The following is a 13,297-nucleotide window of genomic DNA, read 5'->3' on the forward strand; positions in this document are numbered from 1 at the left end:
TGGTCTCATTGCGCGTCAGAGCTTAATGGCGCCCATAACCTTTTGTTAGAGTTTTTAAAGAAATTCAGCAGAGTTAAAAAAACAGCTTAGCAATGCCAGAGTTCAATAATCAGACCCAGAGTCCATGTGTGTTTAAAAATATAAAAGTTTACTACAATTCTACCATAGGGAAGGGTAACTTGGGAGAAAATAACAGAGAGCTAAATTAGCTACATCCTCTCTAGACTAGAAGAACTGGAAGAAGATGGCCCTCCAACGTGCTTCTCCCTCAAGGCGAACAAAGACGGGAAGAGGGCTCATAAAATGCAAAGTTACTAACACTTCGCTCCCAATCAAACTCTTAGAACAGGGATGCTTTCGCGGGCTAACAGACTTGAGCTAACACTGGCTAACACAAAGACAGGTGATTTCCTGTAACAACAGAACAGACATTTAACCCCATGCATACACATTGAGTGTTTTCAACATGCAAATACCCAACAATTTTTGATTAAGCCCTTACTGTCTAGGATCAATTCTGATAATGCAATCAGGTTTCTCCGAATTTTTGTCTAAGATTTTGGTAGCAAGAAACTATTCTCAATATTGGTGTGCTCTAAGATTTATAGATGTGGTTTTAGCTTGACAAGGTTTTTATCTTACTGGTTTTATATGCCAATAAAGGTTCTGTATGGTGTTTATTAGAGTCCGCGCACTTAACCGCTACACCTGGTCTTGCTGAGCCTCCTGAAGATCGCCAGGGAGGGGTCCCCCCTCACCTCTTCAGGGAGCCCCCCCTCCACAGAGCCGGAGCCACGATGGAAAAGGCCCCCTGGGCTCTGGTCGATGCCAGACGGGGCTCCCCCCCACCAAGTGGTGCTGAGGGCTGCCTGGTGCCGGCAGCTGGTGCACAGGGGCACGTGGGAGGAGGCAGTCCTTCAGATCCCTGAACAAAACTGTGGGGAGGGGGGCTCTGAGGGGCACCGGGAACCCTTGTGCTGCACCCCCTGCTGCCCCACCCTCTCTCTCTCTCGCGCACACACTGCGTAGGCCCTTGGATTTCTGTGGGGTTTGTTTCTGTGTAACTGGACTTCAGACCCCAACGCAGAGGTTTGCCCCACTGCGGCAGAGGTGGCCTCTCCGGCTTTGCACGGAGGACAGGGCAGAGCAATCCCTGCTGCTGGATGGTTTGGGTGCCTGAAGGTCTCCTGGGATATTGCAGCTCCTGATCTCCTGAGAGCCAGTTTGGTGTCGTGGTTAAGTGTGCGGACTCTAATCTGGTTCCCCACTCCTCCTCCACTTGCACCTGCTGGGTGACCTTGGGCAAGCCGTGGTTCTGATAAGAGCTGTCCTTGAAAAAGAGCCGTTTCTGTCAAGAGCTCTCTCAGCCCCACCTGCCTCACAGGGTGTCTGTCTGTTGTGGTGAGGGGAAGGGAAAGGAGTTTGTAAGCCACTCTGAGACTCCGAGTGAAGGGCAGGGTATAAATCCAATCTCTTCTCTTCTTCTCTTCTTCTTCTTCTTCTAATCTGGAGAACTGGGTTTGATTCCCCACTCCTCCACATGCAGCCAGCTGGGTGACCTTGGGTCAGTCATAAGTTCTCTCAGAGCTGTTCTCTTAAGGGCAGTTCTCTCAGAGTTTTCTCAGCCCCACCTGCCTCAGAGGTGTCTGTTGTGGGGAGAGGAAGGGAGGGAGAGTGGAAGCCGCCGTGAGCCTCCTCCAGGTAGTGAAGAGCAGGGTATAAATCCTGTCTCTTCTTCAGAGCAGCAGGGGTAGGAATGTCCCCTCTGAAGAGGGGCAGGTAGCCTTCCAATAGCCCAGGAGGAGTTCAGCTCCCGTGCAAGAAGTCTGCCTGGCATTTGGTGCCCTCCCGCCCCGTCGTACTTCCCCGAGACTTGGGAGGAGGAAGGCACCAGTGGCAATTCTGTGTAATATAAACATGACACTTCCCCCGCCCCGCCCCAGTTCTGTCAGTTTGGGAGCCTTCGGTTAGCTCCTGTCATATTTAGTTTAGCATCTCACACCTTCTCAGAGGCAAACGCCACCCCAGTGCACAAAACCCGATAACTCCTTTGGAGTTCCGAGAGCAACTTCCATATGGAAGACATTGCCGAACCTCCCGAAGACGCCAGCAGCAGCTGCCACATTATGCAAAATTTGAACCACTAATCAACAACGTGCTGAAAGTTGAATGAAGGTGTATTTGCAAGATCTGCGACGCGCAGTGTCTGAGGAACAGATGCACTGTCTGCAGCACTCCGGATCTGCATGTCATTTTAGAGAGAGACGCGTCGCTTTGGAGCAGAGGGTTCTTACCTTTGCCAGTCCACACCCAGAACCTCCCATGGTGGGGGGGGGGGGGGGGGAAACTCTGCCCCCAGCCGGCTGGGAGCAAACTCTTTGCAGGGGGGTGGGGAGATCCGGGAGGAGGGCAACCTGGCAGTGCTTTGCAGAGAGACAAATCCTAGAATCATAGAGTGGGAAGGGTCCATACAGAGACCATCTAGTCCAACCCCCTGCGCAACGCAGGCCCAGCGTAAAGCAGCTCTGACAAATATTTGTCCAGCCTCTTCTTGACAGCTGTCAGTGAAGGGGAGCTCACCACCTCCCTAAGGCAGCTGATTCCCCCTCTGAACCACTCTGACTCTGAAGAAGTTCTTCCTAATATCCAGCCGATACCTTTCTGCATGTGATTTAAACCCGTTGCTTCGGGTCCTCTCCTCTGCTGCCGACTGGAACAGCTCCTTGCCCTCCTCCAAATGACAGCCTTTCAGATATTTAGAGAGAGCAATCAAGCAATCATGTCCCCCCCCCCCAATCTCCTCTTCTCCAAACTAAACGTTCCCAGGGCCCTCAGCCTTTCCTCGTAGGGCTCCGTCTCCAGACCCCCGATCATCCTCGTCGCTCTCTTCTGCACCCTCTCGGTCTTGCCCACATCCTTTTTGAAGTGAGGCCTCCAGAATTGCACACAGTACCCCAGGTGCAGCCTGACCAAGGCAGTATACAGAGGGGCTATGACCTCCTGCGGTTTCGATGCCGTGGCCCTTTTAATACAACCCAAGACTGAATTTGCCTTTTTTGCCACTGCAGCACACTGACTGCTCATATTCAGTTTCCAGTCCACTCTTACCCCAAGATCTCTTTCGCATGCACTACTCCCCAGAAATGTATCCCCCGTCCAGTCTTTGTGCTTTACATTTTTGTGGCCCAGATGGAATACTGCGCATAATATGGAGTAGTGCAGCGGAGGCCGATTGAGGGAGGTGGAGGAAGGGGGATTTCTCCTTGGTAAGAGGCTGCAGGGGAGGGCGGGGGGAGGGCCATGCGCAGAGGTGGCTGTGGAAGCTGCCAGGGGAGGGCGACATGCTGCCTGGCTTCCCTCAGCCTCCTTGTCCCTCTCGGGGCAGAGAATTATTTTTCTGTTTAGTTGTGAATCGCTCCCTGTCACAGTGATGCCGGACGTGATGGGCAAGCCCCACTGTTTCTTCTCTGGACAGACGTCCTTCCTCTTCCCTAGTGACTAGCACAGGGCTATACTTCTGTTTCCTTTCTAAAAGCTTGCGCGGCTTCACCCACAAAGCTGTGCGCACTGCAATGTGTTTGTGCCGTTTCCCAGGAAAGGGGGGGGAGGGTGTGAAGCTTTATGCCGGCTTTCCTGAAGGGGGGGAAGGCCCAGGGCTGGATGGGGGCCCAGGAGAGCCAGGTGGTGGGTGTCGCTGGCCAGGGCTGAGCGCAACAGCCCCCCACACACACACTGCCGACAAGGGCCGCTGGGGCCCTCTGGGGATTTTCCTTGTAAGCAACGGGCCAGCCCACCCCAGAAAGTGCAGCACTGTGGGATTGTTCTGTTCACCACAATACATCCCAACTTAGAAACTGGATTTATGACTTTGATGCTTGGCTAGACCGCTCTCTGATATTAAAATCAAAAGTGGCACCATGGTACAAATTAATCAAATCGGGCCACACTAGAACATGCTTAGTTAATATCTCTAAACACGTCCTTAGAGCATCCTTTACCTCTCTACGGTTCCAATCAATGCCAACAGCAATTTTGGAGGGCCAATTCAATCAAACTCCATTGGCCCATCGTCTATGTATTTGTGGCACCCACGGACTTGAGGATTTTACCTCACTACATTCTCTTTGGCCCATCGTATTCTAGTCCGAGGGCTAAATTTTTAGCAGGTATTTTATCTGGTCTTAGTGCTTACCCAGTTGAGGGGGAAAATTCATTTTTGCTCTCTGACACTGATGCATATGTCTCTTATAAAGTTTCATTATTTGCCCTTGCTGCAAAGAATATACGTTCCAAGGTGGCATCGAGAAGGGGCATTATTTGGGCTACTGTGTTAAATTAGTCATATTTTGTTACTGATCTTTGGTATTTTTGTATATCCTGACTCTGACCTATAGCTTGTTCACAATTTGTGTTTCGTAATTTTGTAACGACCGATGGCTAATTACAATAAACGAAACTAAACAATAACAACTGATAGAAGCCGGGGATTCCCAGGAAGAGGGACAGCACCAGACCTCGGACCACGCCACTCGCGGGGAGAGAGGGGTGACTTTTTTAGGCGGGCTTTTGTGCAAGACTGGAGTCCAGTAAGCCCCTTAGAGGCCAACAGGCCTTCCCCAGGGCATGAGCATTGGAGAGTCAGAGCTCCCTCTGTCAGACACGAAGCTTTTGGGAGAGCTTTCTGTTGGGTATTACAAGTTGAAAACACTCAGTATATCTGGGGTTAAATGTTTGTTTATGCTACTCACTGGTTACATGTTTCTCATGTAACCAGTGTTCTTTAGATGTAGGAATGCCCGGGAATTGTCTCCCTGATCTAGGAATTTGATTGGGTCTAAAATGTCAAGGTGTATTACCTGGCCCGTAGCTAACATGGGGCCCACGGGACCCGGCCTCCTCGTGTTTCTTCTGGGGCCCCTCCCTCCAGGGCTGCCCCCAAAGTGCTCCAACTTACCACCTGCACGGTACTTCCATTTAATTAGCTGGCGGGGGCCCCCAAGGCCCCCTCCCAAAGAATTCCCTAGCTACGGGCTGTGTATTACCATTTTATGGCTTCTCTTCCCATCTTTGTTTGCTGTTCTGAAGAAGAGTAGCCATAATCTCTCTCTTCTAGTTTTGTCTTTGTAGAGTAAGGATGTAGCAGATTTTGCTCTGTTGTTATTTTCATCCCAGTTACCCTTCCCATGCTAGAATTTAGTAAAAACTTTATATTTTAATCACACATGGACTCTCAGTCTGAATTATTTTACTCAGGCTCTGCTGGGCTATCTTATCTCTGCTAAATACCATTTTTTCAATATCTCACTATCACCCAACACTTTCACATGAGTATTGGCGCCAGAGAGCCCGGGGGGGGGGGGCAAGAGCGCCCGGGGCCAAGGGTTGTGCAGATGCCACCCAAGCCTGCCCGTCTGGAGGACACCCTTATGGCAGGGATGCACTGAGGACAGATGGAAGGCGTGTGGCTGAATTCAGCACAGAGACCAAGAAGGGTGTTCTGTGTTGTCATTCCCCTTGCTGGAAAGGGGAGAGGAGGTGTTTGTGTGGGATATTCTTCGGCGCTGGCGAGTGGAAGGGGTTGCGGCTCAGTGAGGGAACCTCTGCTTGGCGTGCAGGAGCTCTCCAGTGATGTGAAAGACCCTTTTCTGACCCTGGGGAGCCTCTGCCAGTACGAGGAGACCATACTGAGCTCGATGGACTGATGTCCTGGTTCTTGACTTATTCCTGATGGGGCTGCCCCGCTCGTGTGGAGCTCCACGCCCCGTGTGCACCCCATGTGGAGCTCCGCAAGGAACTTGCTGCTTTACTGGGCAGCCCAGCTGAGAACGAGGGGATGAACGGCACTAGCCCAAGCAGAGCCGCACCCGGCCCGGCCTGCTGAGGAGTGCTCTGGAACTCGGCTCCTGGCAGCAGGAACCAGGAAACTCAGCTGGGCCTTCCAAAGCTTTAGACTCAACTTGGCATTTGTTTTGTATTGTGCAGTGGGGTTGCCGCATGGACGAAGGACAAAGACCGGCATAGTGCAAGGCACGCTTTATTTGGTACACAACAAGATAGCTAACTAACGGCCGGGAGGCCAACTATGTACACTCCAGGGACACGCCACGGTGCCCATTGGTTCCCCAGTGGAGGGACTAGGAGCCTAGTCCCTATTGTTCTTCCAGAGTCAAGCTCTGGCTGTTCACTGTCTCCCCAGTGGTGGTCAGCATACACAACATTTTGGATATGAAGTGCTCTTATCCTGAAATGCACCCTTCTCTGTGAGAAGCAATTTGGGGAGCGACTGTCCCGGGCCCCTTCGAACAGGCGTCCATGTTCCCATGGGCCGCTTCTTTCCTCGCTAGCCAGATCCTGGCCAGTGAGGCAAAGGCAGAGGGCCAGCAGGGCTGTGGGTGGTGCTGCTGCTGTCGGAGAAGGTGGAATGCCTTCGTCATCATGGCCCCCAATAGCAAGCGCCTGCCGCAGGCCACTTCCAGGAGCCCAGATGGGCCCGCTGGTGACTGTGAGGCGAGGGGCAAACCTTGGGGAGAAAGTCGGGCCTGGGAGCTCCCTCAGACCAAGGCCCAGCTGGCACGATTGTGCAGGAGCTGCTCCTGGTAGGCGTGTCCCCCCCCTCGTGATTCCCGGGCTGCAGAGTGGGGGTGGCAAAGGGTGGATCTCTGAGCCCCGTTCCGTGCTGAGCACATGCTGCTGCTCTCCGTCGGCTTAGAAGAATGGAGGGAGTACACTTCGGGCTCCTCCGCATCCCGGAGGCAACAAGTGACGGGCGGGCGGCCTCCCTCCGGAGAATGCTTTGCCTTTGGCGTGCTGTGTTTGGAGAGCAGAGATCTGAAGACAGGGAGGGAGCGTCCCTCTCCGCTAATTGTGAGTCATTTAGGCTGAACTTTGCAAATGGTAGGATCTGAGTCCCAATTAAGACATTACACTTCATGTGTTAATTAAGGCTTTTTCTTTAAATCAGGCCATAACTCCTCTTAATTAGGAGGCTCCAGCCATTGTCATGTGAACTGGCCTGAGCTTAAAACACCCGTGGCGGAAGTCACACCTGGGAGCGGCACCAGTGAACACTCTAAATTGGTTTCGTTCCCTTGTGGTTGTGAGAGCCCAGCGGGGCCGTCATTCAAAGGGTGCTGCCGCCAGAGGGGGGCAGGAGGGGGGCTGGGGAGGGGCTCTCGAGCACCGCACCCAAGAAGCCCGGGTGAGGGGTAGGTTTCTCCCCACACTGAGGCCCTTTACGCACATGGCTCTGGCTCAGAGCTGCAGCTAAAGGTAGCGCCACCATCTGAGCTAAACTAGCAGGGTTGCCCGTCTCAGGCAGGTCTGAAGATCCCCCGGAGCTATGACTGATCTTTGGACGACTGGAATTATTTTCCTTGCAGAAAACGGCTGCTTTGTGCGGCAGCTATTGTGGAAGAATCAGCATGGATTCTGTAAGGGAAGATCTTGTCTGTCTCACTAACCTGTTAGAATTTTCTGAGGGGGTGAACAGACATGTGGACAAGGATGACCCAACAGATGTTGTTTACCTAGACTTTCAGAAAGCTTTTGATAAAGTGCCTCATCAAAGGCTCCGAAGTAAACTCGGCAGTCATGGGATAGACGAGGACAAGCCCTCTTGCGGATTAAAAACTGGTTAATTAACAGGAAACAGAGAGTGGGTATAAATGGGCAGTTTTCACAGTGGAGGGGGGTGAGCAGCGGGGCACGGTACTGGGTTCGGTGCTTTTTAACTTGTTCATTAATTATTTGGAGTTGGGAATTAGCAGTGAAGTGGCTACGTCTGCTGACGTTGTTCAGGGTGGTGAGAATCAGGGAGGGCTGTGAGGCGCTCCAGAGGGGTCTGTCAAGGCTGGCCGAGTGGGCATCAGCGTGGCAAATGGGGTTCTCCATGGGCAAGTGCAAAGTTATTTATTTTATTAATTTTTTATCCCAACCTCCCCGCCGTGGCAGGATCAGGGCGGCTTACAATATGTACCGGTAAATATATACATTAAGACTCCACAATATTAAAAACAGAATTCAATCAAAATTACTACATATAAAACCATAACGACTCCAAATATAACTACAATAGAGGGTGGCAGCGTTCTCTCGACAACTGGATGGCCGCCTACCCCCAACCCAGGCTGCTGGTCGTCAGGCTGGCAATGATGTTGATGTTGATGTTGACATTAGGGCCAGGGTGTCAGGATCCTTAGTCAGGGCACACCACACAAGGCTTCTTAAGAAGATAAGTGTTTAGTGGTGGTCCAGTACTAAAGAACACGTATACAGCTTGTGTCAGGAATAGCCTGCAGCATAATGGCCTCTGACTTATAGTGTAATCAAACCCCCCCCCCGAGCTGAAGCCAATGGCTATAGTTCGCGCGCACGGGCTGAAGCAAGCAAGCAGGCAAAGCGCAGAAGCCGTTAGCTTTCCCAGCCGAGTTAATTGCAGCTGGGAACAACAACAAGGTCAAGCCAGAGATAGCGCAGAGCAGCTGAGAATGGGGAGGAGGTGCCCCCCTCCACATTCCAGATCTATGACAGGGCTACCTGACACAGGGCCATGGTGCACATTGGAGCAAATAATCCTAATTATAGATATACATTGATGGGATGCAAACTGGCGGTAACTGACTAGGGGAGAGATCTTGGAGTCATGGTAGATAACTTACTGAAGATGTCGATTCAGTATACAACTGCAATAAAAAAAGGCTGGGGATTATTAGGAAGGGGAATGAAAACAACTCAGCCAGTATCATAATGCCCCTGTATAAATCGATGGTGCGGCCTCATTTGGAATACTGTGTACAGAACTGGTACAGAACTGGTCACCACACCTCAAAAAAAAGAAGATATTCTAGCATTGGAAAAGGTGCAGGAAAGGGCAACAAAAAAAATAACAAGCATGCAATTTTTCGCAGTGTTCGACGATTCAGAGTTTCGGCCTGGGACCAAAAACTCACAAACCACTGAAAACTAGATCTGCTGTTCCTTGTTAGAGACAACTGTTTAATGTCACATTAATGGCTGAATTTATGTCCAGAAAAATCTGAGGGAAGACATGCATTCAACTGTGAAAGTATCACTGTATGTTCAGAGGTACATCACACCATACCTTTAGAAGGTACTACTTGGAAGGTTCAATAAAGTCGTATGTTGGTCCATGTAACTGTCTGTAAAAGTTAGTGACACTTGATTATCCCTGAATTTCTCAGAATTGGACTTCAGTGAGATTACTTTACCTTTTCTGCAGAAAATGAGGAGAGCTTTAAGAGCAGCTGAGCGCTGAGGGAAAGGGTCTTTTCCGGCTGTCTGTTGCCTCTGGCGAGTCAGTAGCTGGACAGTTGGAGTTGGTGCGTCGGTTAGAAGGAATCAGAAAAAGACATAAGAACATAAGAGAGAAGCCAGTGTTGGATCAGGCTAGTGGCCCATCTAGTCCAACACTCTGTCACACAGTGGCCAAAAATACCAGTCGTTTAAATTCAGTGTAGGTAGAACAGGAAATAACAAGCAATGGTTATTTACTTTTAATCTCATTGATTTATGTCTAATGTTTTATGCAGATTTGAATCCTTTCTTACTTAATCATATTGAGAATAATTAATTAGTGTTAAGTGAAAGTTTTAATCAAAAGACTGAGTGGTCTTTGACTGATCTCCCCAGTCAGATGGCCTGTTAAAAGGGTGATATTGCCTCAGGACAGCCAAAGGACCTGGAGGTTGGGAACCCTGGGTGGGGTCAATGGCCCCCAGACACACAGGTGTGGAGGCCAGGAAAGGAGGACAGAGTCCAGAGTGACCGGTCCCCCAGCAGACCTGCCTTTGGGCCCATTCTATATGTTTTAAATTTGTACTTAATAAATACAGTGGAGGTCTATGTGGTACAGAGAACCACTGCCAGCCTCAAAGTTATAAGCAGTGTTCCTTCTAAGCTGAGTTAGTGTGAGCTAGCTCACAGTTTTTTAGCCTCCAGCTGGTGCTGACCGATCAGAGAGCTGGGATAATCGCAGGCAGTGGTCTGTCAGTCAAGCTGAGCTTCACTGGGAGGTATTATCCCTTCATTCCCCAGTTCTCTGGTTTTTTAAAAAAGTATTTTTTTAATCTGATACCTATAAATCTTAGCTCAGGAAGAATGTCTCCGGAGCAAGCTAATTTATGCAGTAGCCAAATCACTCACTCACAACTTTAATGCCAGTAGCTCACAACATGGAATTTTTGTTCACAAGACTCCACAGCTTAGAGGGAGCATTGGTTATAAGTATTTATTAAAATGAAGATACTTACAAGCATAAATTTAGCAAAGCATCAGATTGAGCAAGGGATACAAAAGAAAGGGGTAAAAATCAAGTCCTCCATCCCTCTCTCTATGCATGCCCTGTCAGATGTTAAAATATAGGACAGGCTCCTTAGCTTTAAGATGTTACGGATCTCTACATAGGTCCGTTACCTTGAAGCTTGCTCCAGCTCTTTAGGCGAGCACATAGTCAATGGCTGCCTTTCCAGTGGAGAGCTCTGCGTGCTCTCATGGACTGAGCGCCTCAGGAAAAGAGAGCTCCTTCCTGCTACAAGGACTTTTTATCACCTCTCTTTTCCCCACCCCCTGACCAGGTCAGGACAGGTCAAAGAGGCTTTTCCTGGTGAGCTCCAGGAATCTCCTTCCCGAAGACTCTCTAGCATTTAACACCTCCAAATCTCTGTTCCCTGCTTGGGAAAGGGGGAGAGCGTGACTCACCCATTATCTCTCCTTGTGAGATCCATTAGCATTTCTATGATGATGGGCTGAGGTACATCTGGAAAGCAAGTGCACTGACTTCCTTCCTTCCCTGCCTGTACTCTGCCCAGAAAGTGGGGGGGGGGAGCTGTTAAAACACACAATGGAGGTTTTGCTCATTTCAGACCTTCCATGGGAAAAAATGCATTTCTGAACACTTGGCATCCTGCCCACTCAAGGAATAATTTAGACCAATCTAAGGCACATCCTTTAATCTATCCTTCTGTCTCCAGACGCAGCAACAAAATGGCACGATTCACAGTATGAAAGGTTGCTGATACAGCCAATAAGAGCAATGAGGCACAGTCCTTGTCTACGTTCAAACCGAGATCAATAGAATAGCCTTGGAGAGGAGCAAGAAAACCAAGTGATAACATAATTATATGGCCTTATGTAGATTAAAAGCCACCTAACCCATTATCAATAGATGTAATTTGTTGAGGTCCAGTTGCAGACAGCAGCTGAGAATTGGAAGAAAGTCCAGCTTCACAGGAGCGGAGATGTTGCCCCAGAAGGTCGGACCAGAACCAATGGGTTGAAATTAAATCAGAAGAGTTTTTGGCTAAACTTTAGGAAGAACTTCCTGACAGAGCAGTTCCTCAGTGGAACAGGCTTCCTCGGGAGGTGGTGGTGGGCTCTCCTTCTTTGGAGGTTTTTAAACAGAGGCTAGATGGCCCCATCTGACAGCAATGCTGATGGTATGAACCCGGGCAGATCGTGAGAGGGCGGGCGGGAAGGGTTGCCTCAGGGCTTAGTTCTCGTGGCCCTTCCTTTCTTACACGCCTAGGGAAATGGTGATCGCCACTTTGGGGTCAGGAAGCCATTGTTCTCCAGGCCAGTTTGGCCGGGGACCCTGGAGTGTGTCCCCCCCCGCCCTTTCTGGGGGTGGGGGGGAGGTATTTGTGAATTTCCTGCATTATGCATGGGGTTGGACTAGATGACCCTGGAGGTCCCTTCCAACTGAGCGCAGTAGTTATGCTAGGACTAGTGCACGCCTGTATCGGAATCAGGCCTGACCTGAGTCATTTAGAAAGAGCTCTGCTCGAGGCGGCCTCACAGTTAAGTGCATTGCAGTTTCTTCTGCGCTGATGCAAGTAGGGAACAGCACAAGAGACCACATTCCAGTCTCCAGCCACCTCCTGTCTCCCGTAGCGGACTTCCACGTGTGGGTTTGCTGAGTGTGGTCCCGAAGCCCTGGCCTGCTTGGCCAGTGGGTGTCCCTGCATCTGAAGAAGCAAGCAATGACTCAGGAAAGCTCCTCCCCTACCCCAAGTTTTGTTAGTCCAAACTATTTCTCTTTTCTCCTGTATCTGGTGGTTCAGGGGAGGAGGGAGGGAGGCGTTCCTCGGCCTTCTCCTCAGCTTCGCTAACCTACCCTTCTCCTTACAGAACAGCTTTCCTGCGATCCCGCCCGCGGCTGATTCTCCCAGTCCAGAGCCTCGTGTGCCTTGCTGCCTTCGGCCTGGCCCTCCCGTTGGCCATCAGCCTCTTCCCGCAGATGTCTGAGGTCAGTGGCAACCCTTCCCCTTCCCAGCCCCTCTCCTGCCGTCGTTGTCCAACAGGGATATGCCGAATCTGCCTCGTGTGACTGGCACGGTGGGTGACGGGGGCCCAGTGGCACAGCACTCAGGCTTGCCCTGTGGTCTAAGACACATGTTTTTAGCTGTTCAATTCTGGCATGTGCCTCTTTTGTTAGCCGCCCTGTTTGGGGAGGGCGGGATATAAATTTAATAAATAAATAAATAAGAGGGGCGGCAGTCAGCCTGTTCTCAGTGGCCCTCCCTTCAGGCACGCCGCAGGCCTGGTCCTGCTCCATCTTGCTGCCTCTCTTGGGCTGAAGTCAGCAGAGGGCTGCTGTTGCCACACGGGTGGATTCCGGAGCCGTACTGTGCTGGCTTAGCTGGTTACCACGGTGACCTACACACTGGAAGCTAGAAACGCAGTCCGGAATCAGGGTAAACAGCACAGCCAAAGGTCGGATAGCCGGGGAATCAGTCCAAGGTTGTGGGAGTCAGGAACGAGGAGTGGTTGCTACACACCAGAAGCAGATCTGAGCATGCAGAGTTGCTGCCGCGCTGAGGAGCGTGGAGTGTTTATGAGCGGGTCCTCCCTTCCCTGGGAGTCACGTCTGCCAAGACTTACAGCTCCTCCCGTTGCCTTTGCAGGAGCTGTTGTCTAGCCCTCCTTCTTCGCTCCTGCATAGTCAGCCTCTGGCGTGCCCTATGTCTGGGGCACTCAGGAGAACTAGGCGGGGAGTCTGGCCTTGGGGTCTCTGCGGCTGGGGGTGCTGGGCCAGGCTCAGGATCCATCTCTCCTTGTGGCTGCACCTCTTGTGCTGTTGAGGGTTCTTCTTCTGGGCTGACTCCAGAGGAGGCTGGGCTGCTCCCGGCCTCTTCCTCATCTGAGGAGTCGTCAACCTCAGCAGGGCCAGTACGCACGACAGGTACCCTGGCTCGCTCGGCTGCAAGGCCTCTTCGGTCCCACTGTCGGTGGCCGAGGCTGGATCCTGCCGGGTGGATGTTGTGGGGCCACCCTCCTTCCT

General features: G+C 51.1%; 1 protein-coding gene across 1 annotated transcript in view; it reads left to right on the forward strand.

The window, feature by feature from the left end:
• The window catches only part of LOC107108415 (sideroflexin-5-like), a gene marked incomplete at its 5' end in the record, with an annotated part of 42,446 nt that overhangs the window by 8,911 nt on the left and 20,238 nt on the right, over window positions 1-13,297 (forward strand). Inside the window, one exon of the mRNA XM_015408843.1 lies at window positions 12,145-12,262. Within this exon, the coding sequence (XP_015264329.1) occupies window positions 12,145-12,262 (118 nt within the window). The remainder of the gene's footprint in view (window positions 1-12,144; window positions 12,263-13,297) is intronic.

The sequence above is a fragment of the Gekko japonicus genome, unplaced genomic scaffold, assembly GCF_001447785.1.
Source record: "Gekko japonicus isolate JY-2015 unplaced genomic scaffold, Gekko_japonicus_V1.1 scaffold4259, whole genome shotgun sequence".
Lineage (NCBI taxonomy): Eukaryota > Metazoa > Chordata > Lepidosauria > Squamata > Gekkonidae > Gekko > Gekko japonicus.